Below are 20,298 nucleotides of genomic sequence, written 5' to 3'. Positions count from 1 at the left end.
AGGGTATTTCCTGCAGCTACAGCTTATTAAATATATAACTACATCAATGTCAATGTGTTTACAAAATCTTACAAAGTAGACTGTAGAGAATCACTAGAGATTTTATTTCTCAAACATAATAAATTAAAATAATATTAGTTTATCTACCTACATCAAGTCAGAACCTATTGTTTTGTAAATAATGCTATTGTTTTTCTATTCACTATTCTACTTAAGCACAAAAGTAGCAAGTGAATATATAAAGTGTTAGGTAGTTAATTAATCCTGGGGAACTCCAGAGTTACACAACATTACCATTATTTCCAGGACCAAGAAATGTTTCTCAGTGATACATCACACAGTTCCTAAAAGACTTGATCCAGCTTGAGTCTCTGAAAGATTTTTCAGTCCCTCAGTAATCAGAATTAACATGAAACCAAGTTATTATGTGCCAGATATCGCACTAAGTAACTGAGATAAAAAAGTAAACACCATATAATTCTCTTTGACAAAATATTGTTCTTGTTTATAAATAATAATTCTTATGTATTGCCTTTCTGGAAATGGTAAAATTAAGTAAAAGATAGATAAGGTCGAAAGGAAAAGGTGAATTCTGCCTAAAGCAAAATTCAAAGAGATAGTTTTTGAGAGATTGAGGCTAAAAGGTACCATAGGGATATTGAACAGTATGGGACAATGAATCATTCATTAATTTGATAAATACTTGCTAAACTAGAGACTGTCTAGTTTTGGTGTTGTGATTATGAGAAACACAGACATGGGCTTGACATAACAGAATTGAGAATTTAGTAGGAAAGGAATGTATACTAATGATCATAAATAAATACATATATATATAGTATTTATAAACTGTATATATTTGTAAAAACTATATATATGCATATACTTACAAACTATAATGTACATATTGAAGTACAGTAAGTTATAAAAGTATAATGCAGAGGGATTTTTCAGCCTTGGGTAATGAGAAATAATATTTGATTTGGAATCTGAGAATTATATTACTGCCAATTAGGTAAAAGGGATCAGGATGAATGGAAAGTGGATTTAAAATGTTGAGAAGCAAAGGAAACAAGGTCTAGAAAGTCCTTAAGCAGAGCAAGCCACAGCTTTCTGGAGAAATGGAAAGATCCACATGTCTAGATTGTACGGAGCAAAATACATCTATTGGTTTAGAATCAAATTAAAGGGTCCAGAAATATACCTAGAACTTTGAGTCTGGGTAGGGATTTTTAGACTTGGTCTAAAAGCAATTAAAAGTTCTAATAAGTTTTAGGGCCTCCCTGGTGGCACAGGTGATTGAGCTTGCAGTGCTGTAAAGCTGTCTGCAGCCTCTGCAGTGTCAGTTCGATGCCTGCCGGCCTTGGAGCAACCCACATGGTGCAGCAGACCTCTCCTGTCTTGCCTGCTGCTCCCCTCAGCAGTGTATTTCGTCGGTCTGCCTGTTCTGTTCCCTGCTTTGTGTCTGGTGAATCCTTTCACCCTCCCGAGCATCTGGCCTATACCCTGGTTCTTGTATAAATAAAAATAAATTTAAAAAAAAATACGAACAAGTTTTAAACAGTGGTGGTACATGGGGATATTTATATTTTACAAATATCCCATAGAAAGGGGCAAGGCTAGTTAAGACAATAACAGTACTCTAGGAAAACTATGCTGGTAGCTTGAATTAAGATAATGATAGCAGGTGATGGCAAGCTTTACAGATTTGTAGGTTGTTTAAAAGGGAAAATAAATTGGATTAGCTATTTGATTGGAATGGGGACAAGGGAGAGGAAGTTGCCAGGTTAATTTATAGGGTATTTTTTCTTAAAGATATATACATATACATTGAATAGATGGGGGACATGGTAAAAGTTTTGCAAGTGAAAATTGAAAGTCTGGTTTGAGCTGCATCAGAGGTGGGATTCAGTTAGAGATTTCAAGTAGGCACTTGAGGTTTGTTCCCTGAGCTTCAATAGCTGGTGTAGGCATATAAAATCAAGAGTCAGCATAAAATATGATGCATACTAAAGAATCATACAATTTAGACTAGATGGTAGTAAAGTATAAGAAAAGAGTGAATTAGGATAAAATGTTGAGGGACGCAAAATATTTAAATAAGAGAAATCAGAAGAAACTCAGGTAAGTGACCACAAAAAGAAAAAGTGTGGCCAAAAAATGATGCCAATTAAAATGTTTCAAGAAAAATAGAATGATTCCTGAAGAGGAAATAGAAAATTAGATCAATGCAGTTGAAAAAAATATTTTTTCAAGAAGTAGTGACTTCTCTGTGTGTAAATATATTGAAATATTTCATAGACATATAGATGGAGTTGGGTGTGCAGGTATAATAAAATGTTAACAAATTTCTAATCTTTGTTTTATTTTGACTTTTTAACGTGTAGTTGGAGCCATGCTTATAAGTAGACTGTAGAAGGCTATAGAAGGTTTTAAAGGAACACAGATTTGAATCATTATTGTATATTATAATGCAGCAGCATAAATATATATAAATGTTTGAATGTGTGATATCATATATATGTCATGTGTATATAACCAAACACACCCCTCCCCACACACACACACGAATTGTAAGTGATATTCAGGGCCCACTTAGCATTGATAAATATTCACACATATGGCACCAATTGTCCGTGTCCTGCGGTATGAACAGCTGCAGCATTCTTGGACTTCCCAGATGTAGAAACTGGTAAAACATATTATTTCATTGATCTTTGGTTGGGATTTTGTTAGATAATTAAGATGAAACAGAAAAGCCAGAGAATGCAGATTATTTCATATGAAAGTTAGTTTCTAAAACAGTGTTTAAGATAGTGACCAACATACAATATGTTACTAAAAAGTATTTGCAGAATGAGTAAGTAAAAAGATAGAACATGGGATTTAATGTCAATCCAGAGGGAAATTAAAAAAAAACAAAGGCACTGGTAGACTGGGAAAAGATCAATGTATCAACAAACTAAAGTCTCAGCAAAGGTTGGAAAAAGATCTTCATGAAACCAGTAAAATTATAAAGTTGGAAATGAAGGGAGAATGTGGTCAGAATTTGGAACATTCAAATTAGTGGTTTTATAAATGTAGCAATTGTCGGAATTAGCAAATTCAGCTGTACCCATGTGCATCATTTTTATCCGTGGACAAAAGAAACTGTCATTAACTGACTTAAAAAGAAAAATTAGTTGAAATCCACCAATGTTCACAATCTTCTCAGAATGTGGGTGGCCTATGTGGGTTAGATTAAAATGACATTGAGATTTGAAAGTTGCTAGAAGAGTGAATCTTGAAAGTTTCATCTCAAAGAAAAAAATGTGACAAGTATTGTGATAGATGTAAACTAGACTTAATGTGATCATTTCACACTATATACAAATATCAAATCATTATTTTAGACACCTGAAACAAGTATAATATTATATGTCAATTACATCTACATTTTAAAAAAATGGCTATGAGAAACTCAAAGGACTAAGAGACACAGATATTGTTGATGTTCTCATGTAGATGTTGAAATCATCTAAGATGTTGGGAAGAATTTGATTGGAGAGAATAATCTGAGGGGTAAGGTGCTACAGTCCTCAATGAATGAACAGAGTATTGTCTATGAGTTTGATGAGAAAATAGCAATAAGAAGGAGGTAGAATCAAATGTCTGCCCCTCAACAATTGTTGTTTCATTAATTGAATTTAAAATAGAATGCAAAGATATGACAACATACTTCCGAAAACTAAAGTGAGAAATTAGAGTGTCTTATAACATGAGGTTTGAGCAATTAAAGAGACACTCCTAAAAGACCTAAAGGGAGAAACTATGCTTGGCATAAGTACCATATTAATTAAAACAAGGAGGTCAGGCAAGAAGGAGTATAAAATATTTAACACCTGTAATAAAGTGGCATTGCTAAAATATTAAGATTGATAAAGGATGAAGCTGTAGGAGTGCAATCAGCAAGGTACTGATAAATCTACTATGCACATAACATCCCTTAAATTTTATACTGAAAGTGATGGATAATTATGAAAGAGCTGATAAAATTAATGTGTTAGGTGTACTGTTGTGGCGTTTGGTGGATCGTAGGTTGGACAATGAATCTGAGAAATTTAGGATTCTCTTGCAGTCATTTCAGTAATAAATAATGAACTGAGCTACTGTGATTTTAGCTGGAGAGGACAGCATGGAGAGAGGAGGGCAAGTTAGGGGGACAATATCAAGTGAACTTGTTGGCTAATAGGAGCTGAAGATCAATGAGAGGAATCTATTTAGAATAAGTCTAGATATAGAACTATGATGTGTCACTAACTGACCTAGGGAAGAGGACAAAGCTTAAGTTTGGGGAGAAAAGGGTCAAGAGAAAATGATAAAGAATTGAGCTTTGAACTTTTTGAAATTCATTCTTACATTCTGAGATGTTCTTAATTAATTGTGAGATGCTAGCATTAAATAGCAAATATAAAATCTTCAGGTTATAATGTCAGGTAATCCATGAGAGTTGATGGGGATGTCTACGTAGGCAATTTAAGAGTGAGAACAGGGCCTTCCTGGTGGCACAGGGCTTAAAGACAGCACTATCAAGCTATCGCCAGCCACTGCAGCACCATTTTCATCCCCACCATCCAGGGAGCTACCCACTTGGTGCAGCAGACCTCTCCTGCCTCTCCAGCTGCTCCTCTCAGCAGTATATTTCAGTAGATCTGCCTGTTCTGCCCCCTACTCTGTCTCTTGTAAATCCTCTCACTCTCGTGCCACCCCCTCCTCCGCACCTCTAGTCTACACCCCAGTTCTTGTATGTATAAATAAGTCTTTTTAAAAAAGAAAAAAAAAAAGAGTGAGGACATCAGGGGACCCAAACAGAGACCCAGAGTATTTCAACATGTAAAGATGCAGTTATTAGAGTTGTTCCCTACTCTAGGGGAGGAATTCTTCAGAAGAGAAGCAGTAAAAGACAAGTATATAATTCCCTGACTTTTGTTGTTTTGTTGTCGTTTCCACCATTCCCAACATACACACACGTGCGCACAGGCATGTGCATTCAAAGACACATTCATGTGCACACGTACAATACATACTCTTATGCAAACTGAAAATTAGTAACCAAGATAACCTTATGCCTCAAATGCATGTGTACTTGTTTACAGAATAAGAAAAACAGCTATAATATTGCTGAGATTTTTTTTCCATTGAATGCTTATTTTAAATTATTATATATGCTTGTTCAAGCTCTAGTCTGTGTGTAATTGCTCTTTTAGATCGCTAAATGTCATTGTGTATTGTATAAATTAATAAATTAAACCATAGGTATAAATTAATTTGGTATACCACGTGAAGACAGCTAAGATAAGACATCTAGAAATGAGACCATGGAGTTTGATTCTTTTACTTACTCCATGCAACATTTCAGCTCTGCCCACTTTTCTATCATTAATAGAAATAAATAGGATCATACATTTCTATTGTCACACATTATTGTAGTATTTAAATACAGATTTAGTATGTAGTATCTAAATAAGACCTACTTTCTAACTTTACAAACAAAAAATATTCCAATAACCTACACTATAGATTTGCAGTGAAAGAAAAAGAAGACAAAAGGTTGCTTCTTCATTAATCCATGTACCCAAAGGAGCTTCTTTTTTTTTTTTTCAGTCAAATTTCTTTGTCCACCCACAAGACCTCACAGATGCAGAAACAACAGAATATGCTTACAGTATGAGAAAATGTGCAATGGGGTTGATGACTGTGGAGACAACTCAGATGAAGATCATTGTGGTGGTAAATCCTTTTAATGTGAAATTACTGATTTAGTGACAGTTGCAACATGCAATACTTTCAGGACTCAAGGAATTAAGATAATGTCTTCCATGTGGCATGTTTGACATGTTTGAAAGTATCTTTATCAGGCACTTGATCTGCTATCAAGATATGAAAATAATCTATTAACATTTCATCTCATAGTTGAGCCATGCAACTTTATCCAGCGTCTATATTAGTTTGTAAATCTCTGTTGATCATAGAGAGACAACAATGCTTAAGAGAAACAACATAGTGGTTTAATGTTTTCTCTTTTGAATAGTTGCTTGAGAGGAGAAGGCTTATATAGATTGTGTGTTTGTATATACAAACCCTTTTCCATAACTCTGAAATTAAAAAATAGAAATCTTAAAACCTAAAGCTTTACTCAAGTATGCAGTAAAATCAATTGGTAACAAATCCTGACTGCAACTTGTCTGAGACAGTATATTACTTAAAGAAAAAATCCTACCAAGGGTAAACATCTTCCTGTGGAAATAGGGCATTAATTTCTATAGGGTAAATACAATGTTATGTCTTACATAATTGCAGTTCAAATGACAGATATTAGAAATTAAATATATGGTAGTTTGTCATAATTTTATTACAACTTGCAAATGAATCAACATGTAAAACTTTAAAAATGTGTTTTTGGAGTGGCAAGTGGGAAACATATGAACTGACATAATATGTTTTTTAAATTTTTTACATCATTGTTCATTTTTAAACAATATTTGCTTTCCCCCCACCCCAGGTGTAGTGCCCATAGAATTTCCTTTGCCAATGTACCCGTGCAATATTGTCACAGTCCCCTGTGCTCCTTCTCCCCTGCAGGATGTCTCTGGTTTATAATTGTCTTTTTTTGTTTTGTTGTGTTTTATATTGTTATTATTTTTTTTACACTGATGACTGACATAATATTTGAATCACATGCCCCCTTATAGTGAAATGGGTGTTGAACCACTATAGAAACATAGCCCAAATGTGCACTGACCTCTTTCTTGCAGATGTGGAGATGCTATCTCCTGCCTTTGTTTTCATCCCACATTGATTTGTATGCCCATTTTGTTGTCCCCCCCAGTCCCTGCAAACATAATTAACAGACTTAAGCTGGCACACCATGCTGCCTGGGAGATTCCTCCAGGCACCAGAGGGAGAGCATGCATAGGACTAGAGTGAGACTATTTAAGCAATGAAAGACTGATTCTGAAACCACAACAAGGAGCTGATTTCTATTCTTTTCAGAGGCTTGACACAGGCTACTTCAGCTATTGCTGCCTCCTGTCCCCACTTCACACTTTTACATCATTATAACTGCTAAAGGCTCAAATGGGGTGGAGATAGGCAGAGGTGGTGGGAGATTACTCATTTACTATTTTTAATATTTTATATAATTCTTACATCGTTTTTCATTTTTTCACAATGTTGCATTTTCATTTTGGTTATATTCCCCATACAATTGCAACCCCCTTATTTTGACCCTAATCCTACCACTCCCCACCCCCCTCCCCAGTGTGTCTCTGGTTTATAGTTGCTTGTTGATTTCGATTTTTACTTTGTATTAGTCTTTTTCCTGGTCCCTCATTTACTATTTTTTCCACCACTCAGAGAATGAGAATTGTTGCCCCCCTCCTTTATTTTTTGTGGTATTGAAAAATCATAAATCCTGTTGAAATAATACTTTGCCATAGCACATACATATTACTAGGGTTTTTTTCACCTAAATCATATTTTCACAGACTCTTCTTTTATTATTTTGGATGCATGCAAGTAAATGATTTCATTTGAATTGACCCCAATTACATGCATCCCTCAATAGAATCAGTTTTCATTATGATTTTACTCAAAACTCTGCTCAGTCTTACTATGTTTTGCTACAGTTTACTTATACAAATATCTTTCTTTGAAGGTTTTTATATAGCGTATGATTTCCTTCTCCACAAGTAGAGGTAAAGTAATTGAGGGGAAAAAAAAAGACAACATTAAAGTTTCAGACAGTAAACTCCTGTTCAATTCTCTGCAAATAAAGACAATGTTATTTTTGAAAAAATTCTAAATATTCAAAATGTTTTAATTTCTCCCCCAAGAACTCCAAGTGTAAGATTGTGAGCCCATGGTTTTCTCACTTTCAGGGAGCAAAAGAGAAACTGCCCCTTACTTTCTGGGTTTGCAGTAATCTAAATAGCATAAGACAGGCTGACAAAGGAAAAACAATCAATTTAACAACATATGCAAGGAGAATTTATTTGGTTATAACTTATGAATAATTATGGAGCAAACTCATTGATAAAATCCTCTGCTTAGGAACTTGGCACATCAAAGAGAGATGAAGAGACTTTACATGTTAAATAATAAGGGGTTGCCTCATACTCTAATGGTAAAGATAAGATTCTTAGATATTTTTACTGTTAAACCTGCAACTGAATGAGACTCACTGTCCCCAACTTCATTCTTCTAGGTCATAAAAGGGGAAGCAGTAATAGCTTCACTGATTAAAAAAAAAAAAAAGGACAACAGAGGGGTGCTTAGGACTTCATGATCTTTCTCATGAGGGAGGGGTGAAAGACTTAGACAAGAAAAGAAGCTTCTCCTTAGCCTCAGGGAATTTCATTTCTCTTACTCAAAATACTCTCCTGCCAGGGAAGGCATCTTGAGAAGACCAGTTCTGAAGATCTTGGGTGAGGGGTGTTGGGGTGAGGGGGACTCTTTTGGGCACCCTCAATAGTATTTAGTAAAATATTGAACGTGTTTTGTGCTCAATTAACTAAAAAAATAAAACAAAAAACCTTTGTGTTTTTTTCTGTGAAGCACTGATCATTTTTTTTAATGACTCTGTAGGTAAGCTGACATCCAAGGCAAGACCCTGTAAAAAAGATGAGTTTGCTTGTAGCAATAAGAAGTGCATCCCCATGGATCTTCAGTGTGATCGACTTGATGACTGTGGAGATGGTTCAGATGAACAAAGCTGCAGAATAAGTGAGTTTGTTTTCTGTTAAACAAAGTGCAGTGTTATGCAGTTCTAATTTCTGTTTCAATATGACTAAAATTTTCTTTATTATGAGAAAAGATTACTCTTCAGACATGCTTAAGTAATGTTTTTAAACCTTTGCCAAAGTAACCTTAGAATATCACTTGCAAAATGTGAGAGATGTTAATTTTGCAATGAGTCCCCTTGCTAGACGTGAAGCTGACAAGTTAATATGGGAATAAAAATTTTGATGTCAGCAAGAAATCTGTATTTCTTATTATTTTATTTTATAAACTATAGTATTTTTGAGTTTTAAAAACATAACGGTTGTATGATAGAAAGGTCTAAATACTATAGTAAAAGGTTAAAAGTTTTAATCATTTGCCAAATTCTTAAAGAAGCCATCATTATTTGGTTAGAGCATTCAGTTAAGTCATTAGGTCTTGATTGCTAATTCTGTGTTTAGTGTTTGATATCTGATTTTCCATATTTAGAAAAATAATAAAGTTAATGACTCTAAATTCAGATTAGTTATAAAAATCACAAAATAATTTCCATTTGTTTTTGTTTGTTTGTTTTTTAATGCATCTAAGTTGTTTCCCACTGAGTAAAGGAGTAATACCTACCAGGATTTCACTACATATATCATATCAATTGTGTAATTCCACTGGTACTGGGACATTCTAAATAATTGAAAAATATTAAAGACTTAGTGAAGATTAATAATGGTTACAATCCTGATAACTAAAGTTCTTATATTTCTTGTTAAATTTACTTAAGTAGAGTTAATTCAAGGTTATCCCTCTAACAATGCCCTCTCATTTATATGTATTCTAAGATGTTTCCCTGAATGGGAAATAAAGCAGTGAGGTCACAACTATTTACTGGGAACTACAAATAACACATCATTTATGCTAACTTGTATTGCAGCCCATGATGATTGGAGCATATTACATACTCAAAGGCTATCCCTTGTATATGTATTCAGACTGAAAAAAATTAGATACTACTGATTTAGATGAATTGCTGAGTAAGGGGACAGTACTCTTTGAATATCTGAATACAAAGTTTAATAATGTGCTACGGGCCTCCCTGGTGGTGCAGGCAGTTGAGTGCCACGCTGTGAAGTTGTCCTCAGCCTCTGCAGAGCAGGTTCAATCCTGGCCAGCCAGGAAGATTCCCACATGGCACGGCAGACCTCTCCTATTGCACCCGCTGCTCCCCTCAGCAGTGTATTTCATCAGTCTGCCTGTTTTGTTCCCTGCTCTGTCTCCAGTGAATCCTCTCACCCTCCCGTGCATCTGGCCTGTACCCCGGTTCTTGTATAAAAATAAATAAATCTTTAAAAAATGATGATAATGATGTGCTACATTAGCAAAAAATGTGCATATCTCTGGGTAGCTTCTAGGAAATATTTTGGTTCTGTGAGAAGGACTTAGTAGTCATACATCATACCTCTGTAAAGATAGTCTGTCCTTATTTTAGTGTAGGTTTATGGGTAAAAAGGAAACCCAAACTGTTAAAGGTTACTTGCTTTTAAGGGGGTCCTACCATCCACATGCAAAAAGGCAAAGGAAGTCTTAGTGTGAACTTTTTTAGTAGACTTGGTGTGCAGAAAGAGAGAAAAGAAAGAATTACAGATAATTGTTTTCCAGGAAAACTCCCCAAATTACCCATTCCCTGTGGGCAAACTCCCAGCCAAATAGGGTTGGCCCAAAAGCTTGCCACAAGTCTAAGATAAGGTCTGGCAGGGAATCAAAATAAGGGGTTAAGAACATCCCAGAGAACAGAAGGGAGACCCTCAAAATAAAAAAAAAAAAAATACATATATATACCTCATCAAGATAACAGCTGCCATTGTCTCTGCCAAGAACCAGGAACAACCTCTTCATATGTCTCTTCCAACCTCTTATCCAAGTGTCTGTACATGTCTCTGCTCCAGTCCCTGTATCATCCCCCACCCCCCCGCCCCCCACCAAATTTAGATAATTTAGATATCTACCTCCCTCCTTTCTCGCCTCCCTCCCATTCAGGAAGCAGGATACTGGGACTTCTAATGCAAGGTGCCTACGTGTAAGTGGGAGGGGAAGGGAAAATGGCACCCATGCTAAGTTCCTCCCTTTAAATAGAGATGCATTTGAAACAATTAGAGTTTTTCACTCTTGACTTCCTTTTAAAAAGCAGTGTAGCTAAAGCTGTAAAGATCATCTTTTGGTCTAAATCATATTCAATGTAAATTAATTCAGTTTTTAATCTGTTTTTATACCTTTATAAGAAATGAGGGCTTCTATCAAGAGAAGACCAAATGGAATAAAAAATAAAATTTCAAATTAACAAAAAGGGTAAACTCCTACTTTAAGAATTAGAATTACACTAGTGTTGATCATATTTTTGAATCCTAGTTCCAACTGAATATACCTGTGAAGATAATGTGAATCTATGTGGAGATGATGCATATTGTAATCAAATAAAAACATCTGTTTTCTGTCGCTGTAAGCCTGGATTTCAGAGAAACATGAAAAACAGACAGTGTGAAGGTATAGTACATTTCCTCTACAACAGCTCTTAGATCTTTAGGTTATAAGACTCTAAAACTGCTAAATTGCAAGATGACAGGGGATTGATTTTTATCAAAATGATGTGTATCTAGAGGATGCTGTTTGGTTTTTCTTTTTACTTATGAGAGTGGAAGTTCATGGGGGTCAAGAATCTGTTTGTTTGTATGGCTAAGCTAACCATTTCTGAGGCTACAAAGCCTTTTCTATAGCAGACCTGCAGGAAATTAAATTGTACTGTTACAATTGTGTTTTGAAATGCAAGTAGTAGAATTGCTAGTTCAGGAACTGTTGGAGAATTAGAGGCACTTCAAAAACATGTTTATGATGACTCATTTCTCTTGAGTTGTGGCATTTGCAATACTACAATAGCTAATTCATTTTTAGAGCATTGTAGTATTTTTTGCTAACCCCACTTCCTAATGCTTTATGGTATGAAGATATGTCTTTTACAATTCAAAGGCAGGATCTAAATAAAATTCAACTTGCTTGAGATCATTTATAAATTGAGCATACAAGATAGCCAGAATCTCATTGTAGATTGTGTGTAAATGTGATTTACATCAGGACTTAAACTATAAAGTCATGAAAATTAGACTTATGTGTGTACCTTCTGCCAGTTTTTGTGCTAAAATTGACATTGTTGTGATTTGAGCCAAATGTTAATTATCTGAGTCTGATTTATCAAGGGTAAATTTAAATACTAAAATGCTTTCATTTACTGTTTTCCTTTTTTGCCATCTATTTTATGCTTGGATAAAAAAAGTGATTTTACATTGTGTCAACAAAATGGAATTATTGAATGAATTAAATATATTCACCCAAAGGGGAAGTAGTGTCTTATTTACTTACATTTTAAGATATGTGCTTATTTGAATCATTCATTCAATATTGTTTCTCTTTAATATGGAATACTGAAAACTGGCAACCTAAGTTTTCTCTATTCTAATTAAAAGGCAAAGTATTTCTTAAGGCTAGACTATTTCCTCTTTCCTAGATACATTCTATCAATTGTATAAAAAGCACATATATACAATCTCTTCAAGATTTTAATTTCAAATAACATTAATTTTAAATATAGAGTGCTATTTCCTGTGAACACATGAAATTTAGAAATTTTCTTTAAGATAATTTTATTTTATTTAACATAATTTCTTTATTTTTAATCCCATGGCAAATATAACCTGTAAGTAGCATTTGATTTTTATAAACTAGTTTGAAAGTTGATATCATTTTTTGTTGGATGGCTAAGTAATTCCTAAATTCCAATAAAATTTGCTCCCTTATTTAATACAATTGACACTATTGGGGCACAAAGAAAATTACCCCACCCAACTGAGTTCTTCTCAGACTGGATGGATGAACAATTTAAAAGATAAATCCAAAATTTAATAAATATACAGAAAGAAAATTTGCATGGATATATATTCCAAAGAGTAATGGATGGGACCAGGTGTATTTATTCTGAAATTAGGGACTTGGCACATCAGAAAAAGGGGAGGGACTTTACATAATAGACAACTGACAACTGGGGTTCCATCATCCTTATTCTGAGAGTAGAAATGGAATTCTCAGACAGAAATGACATTTTTACTGATACCTAGAAGTGAGTAATACCCCAAATACATTCTTCCAGGTAAGAAAATAGAGAGCTGTGCTTTATTCACTGATTATAAAAATACAGGCATACATTGCCATGGGAGAGCTTTGGTTCCTTTTGGACAACGCTCACAGCAGAGACAACAAAATCAGAACCCTAAGTTTAAGCCTTTCTGTGTTATTTACAAGTATCAATTTGAAAATCCTTATCTCTAGCATTGAAGCTCTCAAGTAATAAACAAAAGATAATTATTTTTACACCTCCTGCCCTAAAGTTTTCAAGTTTAAGAAAAGGCATTCTTAAACGGGGTTTATTGCATAATTAGAGCAACTACAAGAGCATAAAGACTTGTGCTGATTGAAAGCAAAAGTAGATGGAACAAAGAGAGAGAAAGTAGATGTTCTTCAAAATCACTTGACTTCAATTCTGGTCCTGCATAAACCATAAAAATTAGAACGTGTGCTAAGCTATAGTCTGTTGCTTGTGATTTATTTATTGATTACTTATGGTTTACATACATTTATATACAGGCATATTTGTAACTCATTGTCTTCATTTCATAATCACTTCATTTCTATGAAACCAGAAGTATATTAGATGTGTATTCATATTTTCATTCTCTGCCAGGAATTGTACAAATGCTGGCAGTAAAAGAATGAGTAAATCATACATAATGCCTTCTAGTGGCTGATGGACAAGTAGGGGTATTAATATATACCGTATCTGAAATGTGGCATTAACAGTACTATAAGAGAGACACCAATTCAGCATAGAGTGAAAACTATGGGACAGAGAACCACTACTGTCAGTAAACAGCAATGAAGGCTTCACTTCAGGTGAATCTTAGATATGAGTAGGAAATTTTGTCTAGGTGAGCAAGGATTTTATAGGACAAAAGAAAAGCAAATGACATGTGATGGTATGGAGGTAGGTACTGGACACAGCACTAAAGGACACATCAAGAAGTGTTTGCTTGAGTGAATGAAAATACTAGGGAAGTTTGAAATAGATTGTTCAGTGTGTTAAATGTATAAATAAGCAATGTGCAAATAATTGATCAATTATTATAAGTGTGAAAAAAATGATTATGGCCTAAAAATACTACACAGCAAGTCACATACTTAGGAGTTTCTAAAAGTCAGTGAAGGAAATAGGAATGGGAAGTTGAAGGGAAAAAAATTATCGGCTTTGAAATATTTAAGAATTAAAAGTGCTAATTAGGGGCATGATGATTCTGAGTTTTTCTTTTGTAGACCTTAATGAATGTTTAGTGTTTGATACATGTTCCCACCAATGTATAAATGTGGAAGGATCATATAAATGTGTGTGTGACCAGAATTTTCAAGAAAGAAATAACACCTGCATAGCAAAAGGTAAAGTTATAACTATTACTTCAAATGCTCCTACAATTTTACTAAAAGCATCTTATAGTAGAAGTTGTTTTATGTTGTATTTGAGCAATTACTTCATGTTTGATGATATAAAATAAATCTTTTTTAAATGCCAATTAATTGAGGCAGTCAATTTGTTTTCATTTTGAATCAGCTTAACTTGGGATGGTCTATGACATGATTGTCAAATACATGGTTCTTTCAAAAATCACTTCTGTGCCTTTCCTGACTGGTAGCTTCTATGCTACAGTCAGATTTCTAGGTTTTGTTATTGGTTTGGTTTGTCTGACCCTTTGATTTTTTTCTCTATATCCACATAAAAGTGAAACCATCCAACACTTGCCTTTTTCCTTCTAATTTACTTCACTTAGCAAAGAGTGGAGGGGGTCCAATGGACTATGGTGGGGGACTCTAGGTGTCTTGGTGGTGGGTGAGGTGTGGTAATGACACCTGAAGGGTGTGATCCTATACTTCTGAATCACATTCAGTGTTATAAACCACTGTTAGCTCAATAAGAAAAAAAAAATAAGGATATAAACAACAGAGCCAAGTTTTAATCATTAGTGTAAACCTATAGAATGTCAAATGAAACTATTTTGAAAATTATGTTTTAACACTAAAATATAATTTTTCTGCTTAAAATGGTTTGGCAGAAGGTGGTAAAAGCTTGAAAAGCATTAAGATAGATTATAAATGATCTTTCTTTAGGACCTACTGTGGTATATTTTAAAACATTATTATACATTTGGGATAAAAATAGCAGGTTAAAGGTTAGCGTCCTAAGTTAAGTGGAATTTTGGATAAGGTTTTAAAATAAAATCATATTTTCAAATTCAGATATTTATATGAATATATATTTTTAAATATATAACAGACAGGTATCTGTGATTCCTTTAGCTATGGATTTTTATGCTCATTTTATTTTTTAGAAAACAATATGCTAATTTAAATATTGTTAGCTGTAGGGCATGACTGCACAATGTTAGTACAAAAGTTATTACAAGAGGAAAACAGCTGGATGTAGCGGGTTGAGGATGGACCATGGAGTTAGAATCCCAGCTTTGCATCTTTCTGAGTAAGCTGGCCTTGAAGAAGTTGTTAATTGATCTGAACCTCAACTCCTCATCTGTGTAATTAGAATGCTATTCCCTTCTTTCCATGGGTGTAGTAAAAAGAGGAGATAAACTGGAAGGCAAAATATAGTCACCTGAACATAGTAAACATACGCTAAGTGAGAACTGTTGCCCAAATGAACTATACCTCATTCATTATGTATTATTATTATTTTTTAAAATGTTCAGATAGTATATTTGCAAATAAGTCTGTCTTTGTGTTTTCATTAATATTTTCTTTAATATTTTCTGGATTTACTTTAGGGTCTTACTTTTTACAGTATGCAAATGATATCCATATTGTATTGTAGGTGTTAAAACTTAAAGCAAAAGCATTTCATTTAGAAAAATTCTTAATAATATTGATACTTATGGCACTTTAATGTAATAAATGCTAGAGTTTCTTTGTAATAAAAGCAAAATAACATTTAAAATATAGCAATGTGAGAAGAAAATGGGTGTGTTTATTTTCTCTTCTTAGCCTAGGGTTATGATCACTCAGGTGCATATATTAAATGTTCAGAAATGCTTGAAGCTTAATAAGTATACAATAAAGCATCTGAATATTGAAAATCAAAGCATTAGAATACAATATGTTGACACTTCTACTTAGAAGTCCCTCTTCAAAAAAAAAAAGAGTATCTTATCTACATACCTAATTTCTAGTCATAAGGTAAGCTTGGCCCTAGGAATACCAACATCGTTATTAATTCTGAAATGTTTAGGTCAGTGTGTATTAGAAACATTAGTTACAAAGATGAAAAAATTGTATAAATTTGTTTGATTTTTATTAAGAAACTATAACAATAATAACTCACAGCAATAATTTAAAAGTATAATAATTGCTTTCAAATTAGTTGAAATTTACTTTATTTTTGTATTTTATTATAATAATCTCCAGGCTCTGAAGATCAAGTTCTCTACATTGCTAATGACACTGATATCCTGGGTTTTATATATCCATTCAACTACAGTGGTGATCATCAACAAATTTCTCATATTGAACATAATTCAAGGATAACAGGGATGGATGTATATTATCAAAGAGATATGATTATATGGAGTACTCAGTTTAATCCAGGAGGAATTTTCTACAAAAGGATTCATGGCAGAGAAAAAAGGCAAGCAAACAGTGGCTTGATTGTAAGTAAATAACATTGACTATTTGAAGGTTCATGCCTTCTCACTCCCCACCCCACTTGTTTTTTAAACTATGGATAATATAGCTGAATATAGGAGGCAGTTAATATTTTCAGTAATTCTCTCAATATTTTATGTAGAAATAAAACTTTTTCCTTATTCATTTATTCTTGAAGATGCATAGAATTTATTTTAATTGCATGATATTTATTATGCTTTTGTTTAATATATTCACTTTAGTTATATAAGAATAGTAATGAAGAATGCCTAACATTTCTAGAGCATTTTATGTTTTATGGTGTTTACCAATATATTGTGAATATAGTTTTTTTTTTCATCATGATATGAGATTGGGAACCACAACTTATGTTAGAAAATAAGCTGTCAAATATATTCAGCTAAAATTGTTTTATTTTCAAGAATTTCAGAAATGCACTTTTCTTTTAGGCCAAGAGATCAACTCGATAGTGTAACCATTTCTCCTTCCTCCTGATAACTATATTTCAGGGGACATCCAGAACAGAACAATATTTTTGCAGTGTGTGATGGACATGTTGATTATCCTGGTTGTTCCTTTTGAAAAAGCTAAACTAGAACATTTGTTTAGATTTGTGGTTGTAGTCTATCCTTCTTTATTTTAGGGCATGCCAATTTATTGTGTATTTTATACTTTGAAGTAACCTGGGACAAAATCAAAGAAAAATACTTATTTTTATGGGACCTCACCCATTCCCCTATAAACAAAAAGTCAAGTGCTATCACTATAGGATATGATTGAAGCTTTGGATCTGAAAAAGCTTTGGATCTTGAAGCCTTCACAATTTTTTGCAGTGGCATCTACCATAAAAATTTGAACTACATGACTACTTTGGAACACATTTGTGTCAGTAGTAAATAATGATGGACTAGCTTTAAAAGATGCTACATTAACCTTCCAATTTAGGTTAGATAAAGTTATTTCTTCAGCTCCTACTCCTCCACAACAGCACGTACAATAACTTTAGTTCTATTAGGAACAGTTCTAAGACAGCCAAGAAATTTAGTAGTTGAATTCCCCTCCTTTACTCACATATAATCTCCTTCCTCTCTATCAGAACAACAGGCAACTCAGAGTCCTGCCTCTCCTTAGCCTTCTTTATCTCTAAAATAGTCTGCTTTGCAAAAACATTGCTCCATTTCATCTGTTATTTATGTAATTTTATCTGTTACTAATGAAGTGATGTCGAGTATATACCTTGGAGTTGTGCTGTCTGGATTTTAATCTTGTTTCTATTGCTCACTAATGCTTTAACTTCTCTCTACTACTATTTTATAAAAATGAAATAGTAAACGAGTAATAAATTTTCATATGTATACTCTATGTAATATTATGTACATATTTAATACATATGCATATCTATATGTTGGTGGTAAACAGTCTTGCCACATTTAAGGACTGTATAGATGCTTTACCATTAACAGGATAAAGGAGAGGATCATGATAGTGATGATGATGATGACGACTGATGTCATTGATGAAATGATTGGCAACATATTCTTCTCCTTGTTGCTTAATTTCACAGAAAAATTATCTACAATTTAAATTTGTCTGAATTTTATGTTTGCTATCCTACAACTTTAATTAATGCTGATAAAATTTTTCAGTGAAGCTGATTGATAACTACTTGAGCTTTTTTCTTAGGAATGTTGGTAATATCAATTCCACTATTTAGCAGAATTTATTGTAGGTCAGAGGTCAAGTTTGTTTAATGTCCGTTAGCTAAATTTTAATTCTTACATATGCACATATATGCATGTGTATATTTACTCCATATATATTACATATTTTAATATTTAACTTATTTTATATGGTATAGCACCTTTTATAACAGATGGAATAGTTACTGATTAGATTTTTTTCCCTAAAAGTATATGAAACTTCATAGTGTTTTAATTCCAATGATTACTTGTGTTTTATCATTTAAACTTTGTTTTCTTTTTCTCTCTCTCTTTATGGAACTATCCATTATTAAACTCTGTTCAGTAGGAAGAAAAGTGGATAATAACAGGGTACATTTTCTTGGAGTCCATCATATCTAACTAAATGTCATGATTATAAAGTTGGAACAATTGAGCAATGCATTTAAGCACCATGTTCTAAGCCCTTCAGCATTTCATAGAAATCACAGACTATACATAATTACAAAAACAACAACAACTAAATAAGGCTATATTAATGTCAATTATTTTAAATTTGATTCTTTGAAAAAGTAATTCTTAATTGAGCTAATAATTTGGATGTCCCAATCAGGTATTGCCACAGTAGTTCACCCATCATCAAATCACCCATAGTCCACCACTATAGTCCAGTGTGCTTCCTTCCCTTTGTTATTACACCTTCCCCACTCCCTTTCCCTTCTAAATGCTTCACTTCTGTAGTGAGCTTTCAAGGGTTAGTTGGAAGGAGTAATGCTAAGTGAATTAACTCAGAAGGAGAAAGATTAATGCTGGATGGTGTCACTAGTATGTGGAATATAGAGGTATTAAGCTAAGAGCCAGATAAAGACCAGCTTAAAAAATAACCTTAATTCTCGAATCTTTTTGTAATCATTTTGTAGCTCAATATTACAAAAATGGAATATATCTTTTCTTAATGCCTTAATTTAATAAGCTATGCATATTCTACAGTGATTAAATGACTTACATAGAGCTATGCAGTTATAATGTGGTAAAATTTATAATTAAACTTTTGAAACCTGTCATATTTCTGAATCTCAACTAACTCATTGATAAACAAATACAGTGTAGAAGTAGGCAATCGTAAAGCCTCTTTCAGATGGTAAATGTAGACTATTTCCAAAAGACACATGGCATAGTTTGTCCATCTAGTTATAACATAGACAACTTGTGTTCCTCTGAAATCCATCATGTGTATAAAGAGTTGATTGTCTATCCTTGTGAATTATTTTGCATATTGTATTTGCTCTTTTAATCGTTGCAAGCTATTCATCTATTGTCTTATGAACATACCATTAATTTTACCTTCTAAGTTTTGAAATAAATGTTAAATGAATTGACCTTAAATGATACTGAGCTCACCCCTTGGGAAATGAAATTCAAGAGTTTTCCCTAAGACGAATATGGGATATTGATTCAATCTTTGAAGCAATAGTCTCAAAAAAATAAAAGATACACATATCAAACATGGATACTTTAGTTACAATGCCATTAGCTAATACCAAATGAAAGAGGTTACCTGTGTAATAGCAGAATGTATTGAAAACCTATTCACAGTTACTGAAAATACTGGAATATTTTCATCCCAGTAAAAGACATGAAACAGTTTTTATAAGAAACCAAGGAAGATTATTTACCACAGTATTAAATATTAAAGTCCATTCCAAAGGAAAGTAATTTTTAATAGGATCTTTTTTAATTTTTGAAAGTTGTGACGATAATTCTTTAATATGTGAAAATGGTTGGAATACTAATAATGATTTCAAATTTAAATTTCATATATAGACTAAGATATTTTAGAAAGAAATACTTATGGATTTCTAATCTCCTGAGCTATAAAATATGGATATTTAAGAAAATTAAATAATTTAAAATTTAAAAGACTAACATGATTCAATCTATATGTAAAGCACAAGGAGATTTCTGAATTTGAATTTTAGTAGTCAGGAAAGAATATGATAGCATTATGTGACTATTATACATACTTTCTGGAAATTTATAATTTTTAATATGAAATGCTATATAGGCC

General features: G+C 33.2%; 1 protein-coding gene across 1 annotated transcript in view; it reads left to right on the top strand.

Moving 5' to 3' along the window:
* The window catches only part of LRP1B (LDL receptor related protein 1B), a gene marked incomplete at its 3' end in the record, with an annotated part of 1,731,654 nt that overhangs the window by 1,600,605 nt on the left and 110,751 nt on the right, over positions 1-20,298 (top strand). The window contains exons 73-77 of the mRNA XM_084254814.1: positions 5,644-5,769; positions 8,626-8,763; positions 11,158-11,292; positions 14,164-14,283; positions 16,315-16,556. Of these exons, the coding sequence (XP_084110940.1) occupies positions 5,644-5,769; positions 8,626-8,763; positions 11,158-11,292; positions 14,164-14,283; positions 16,315-16,556 (761 nt within the window). The remainder of the gene's footprint in view (positions 1-5,643; positions 5,770-8,625; positions 8,764-11,157; positions 11,293-14,163; positions 14,284-16,314; positions 16,557-20,298) is intronic.

This window comes from Talpa europaea (genome assembly GCF_964194135.1).
Source record: "Talpa europaea genome assembly, chromosome: 1".
Taxonomy (NCBI): Eukaryota; Metazoa; Chordata; class Mammalia; order Eulipotyphla; family Talpidae; genus Talpa; species Talpa europaea.
Note: the sequence above shows the minus strand (reverse complement) of the source record. Positions and strands in the feature narration are given on the sequence as shown.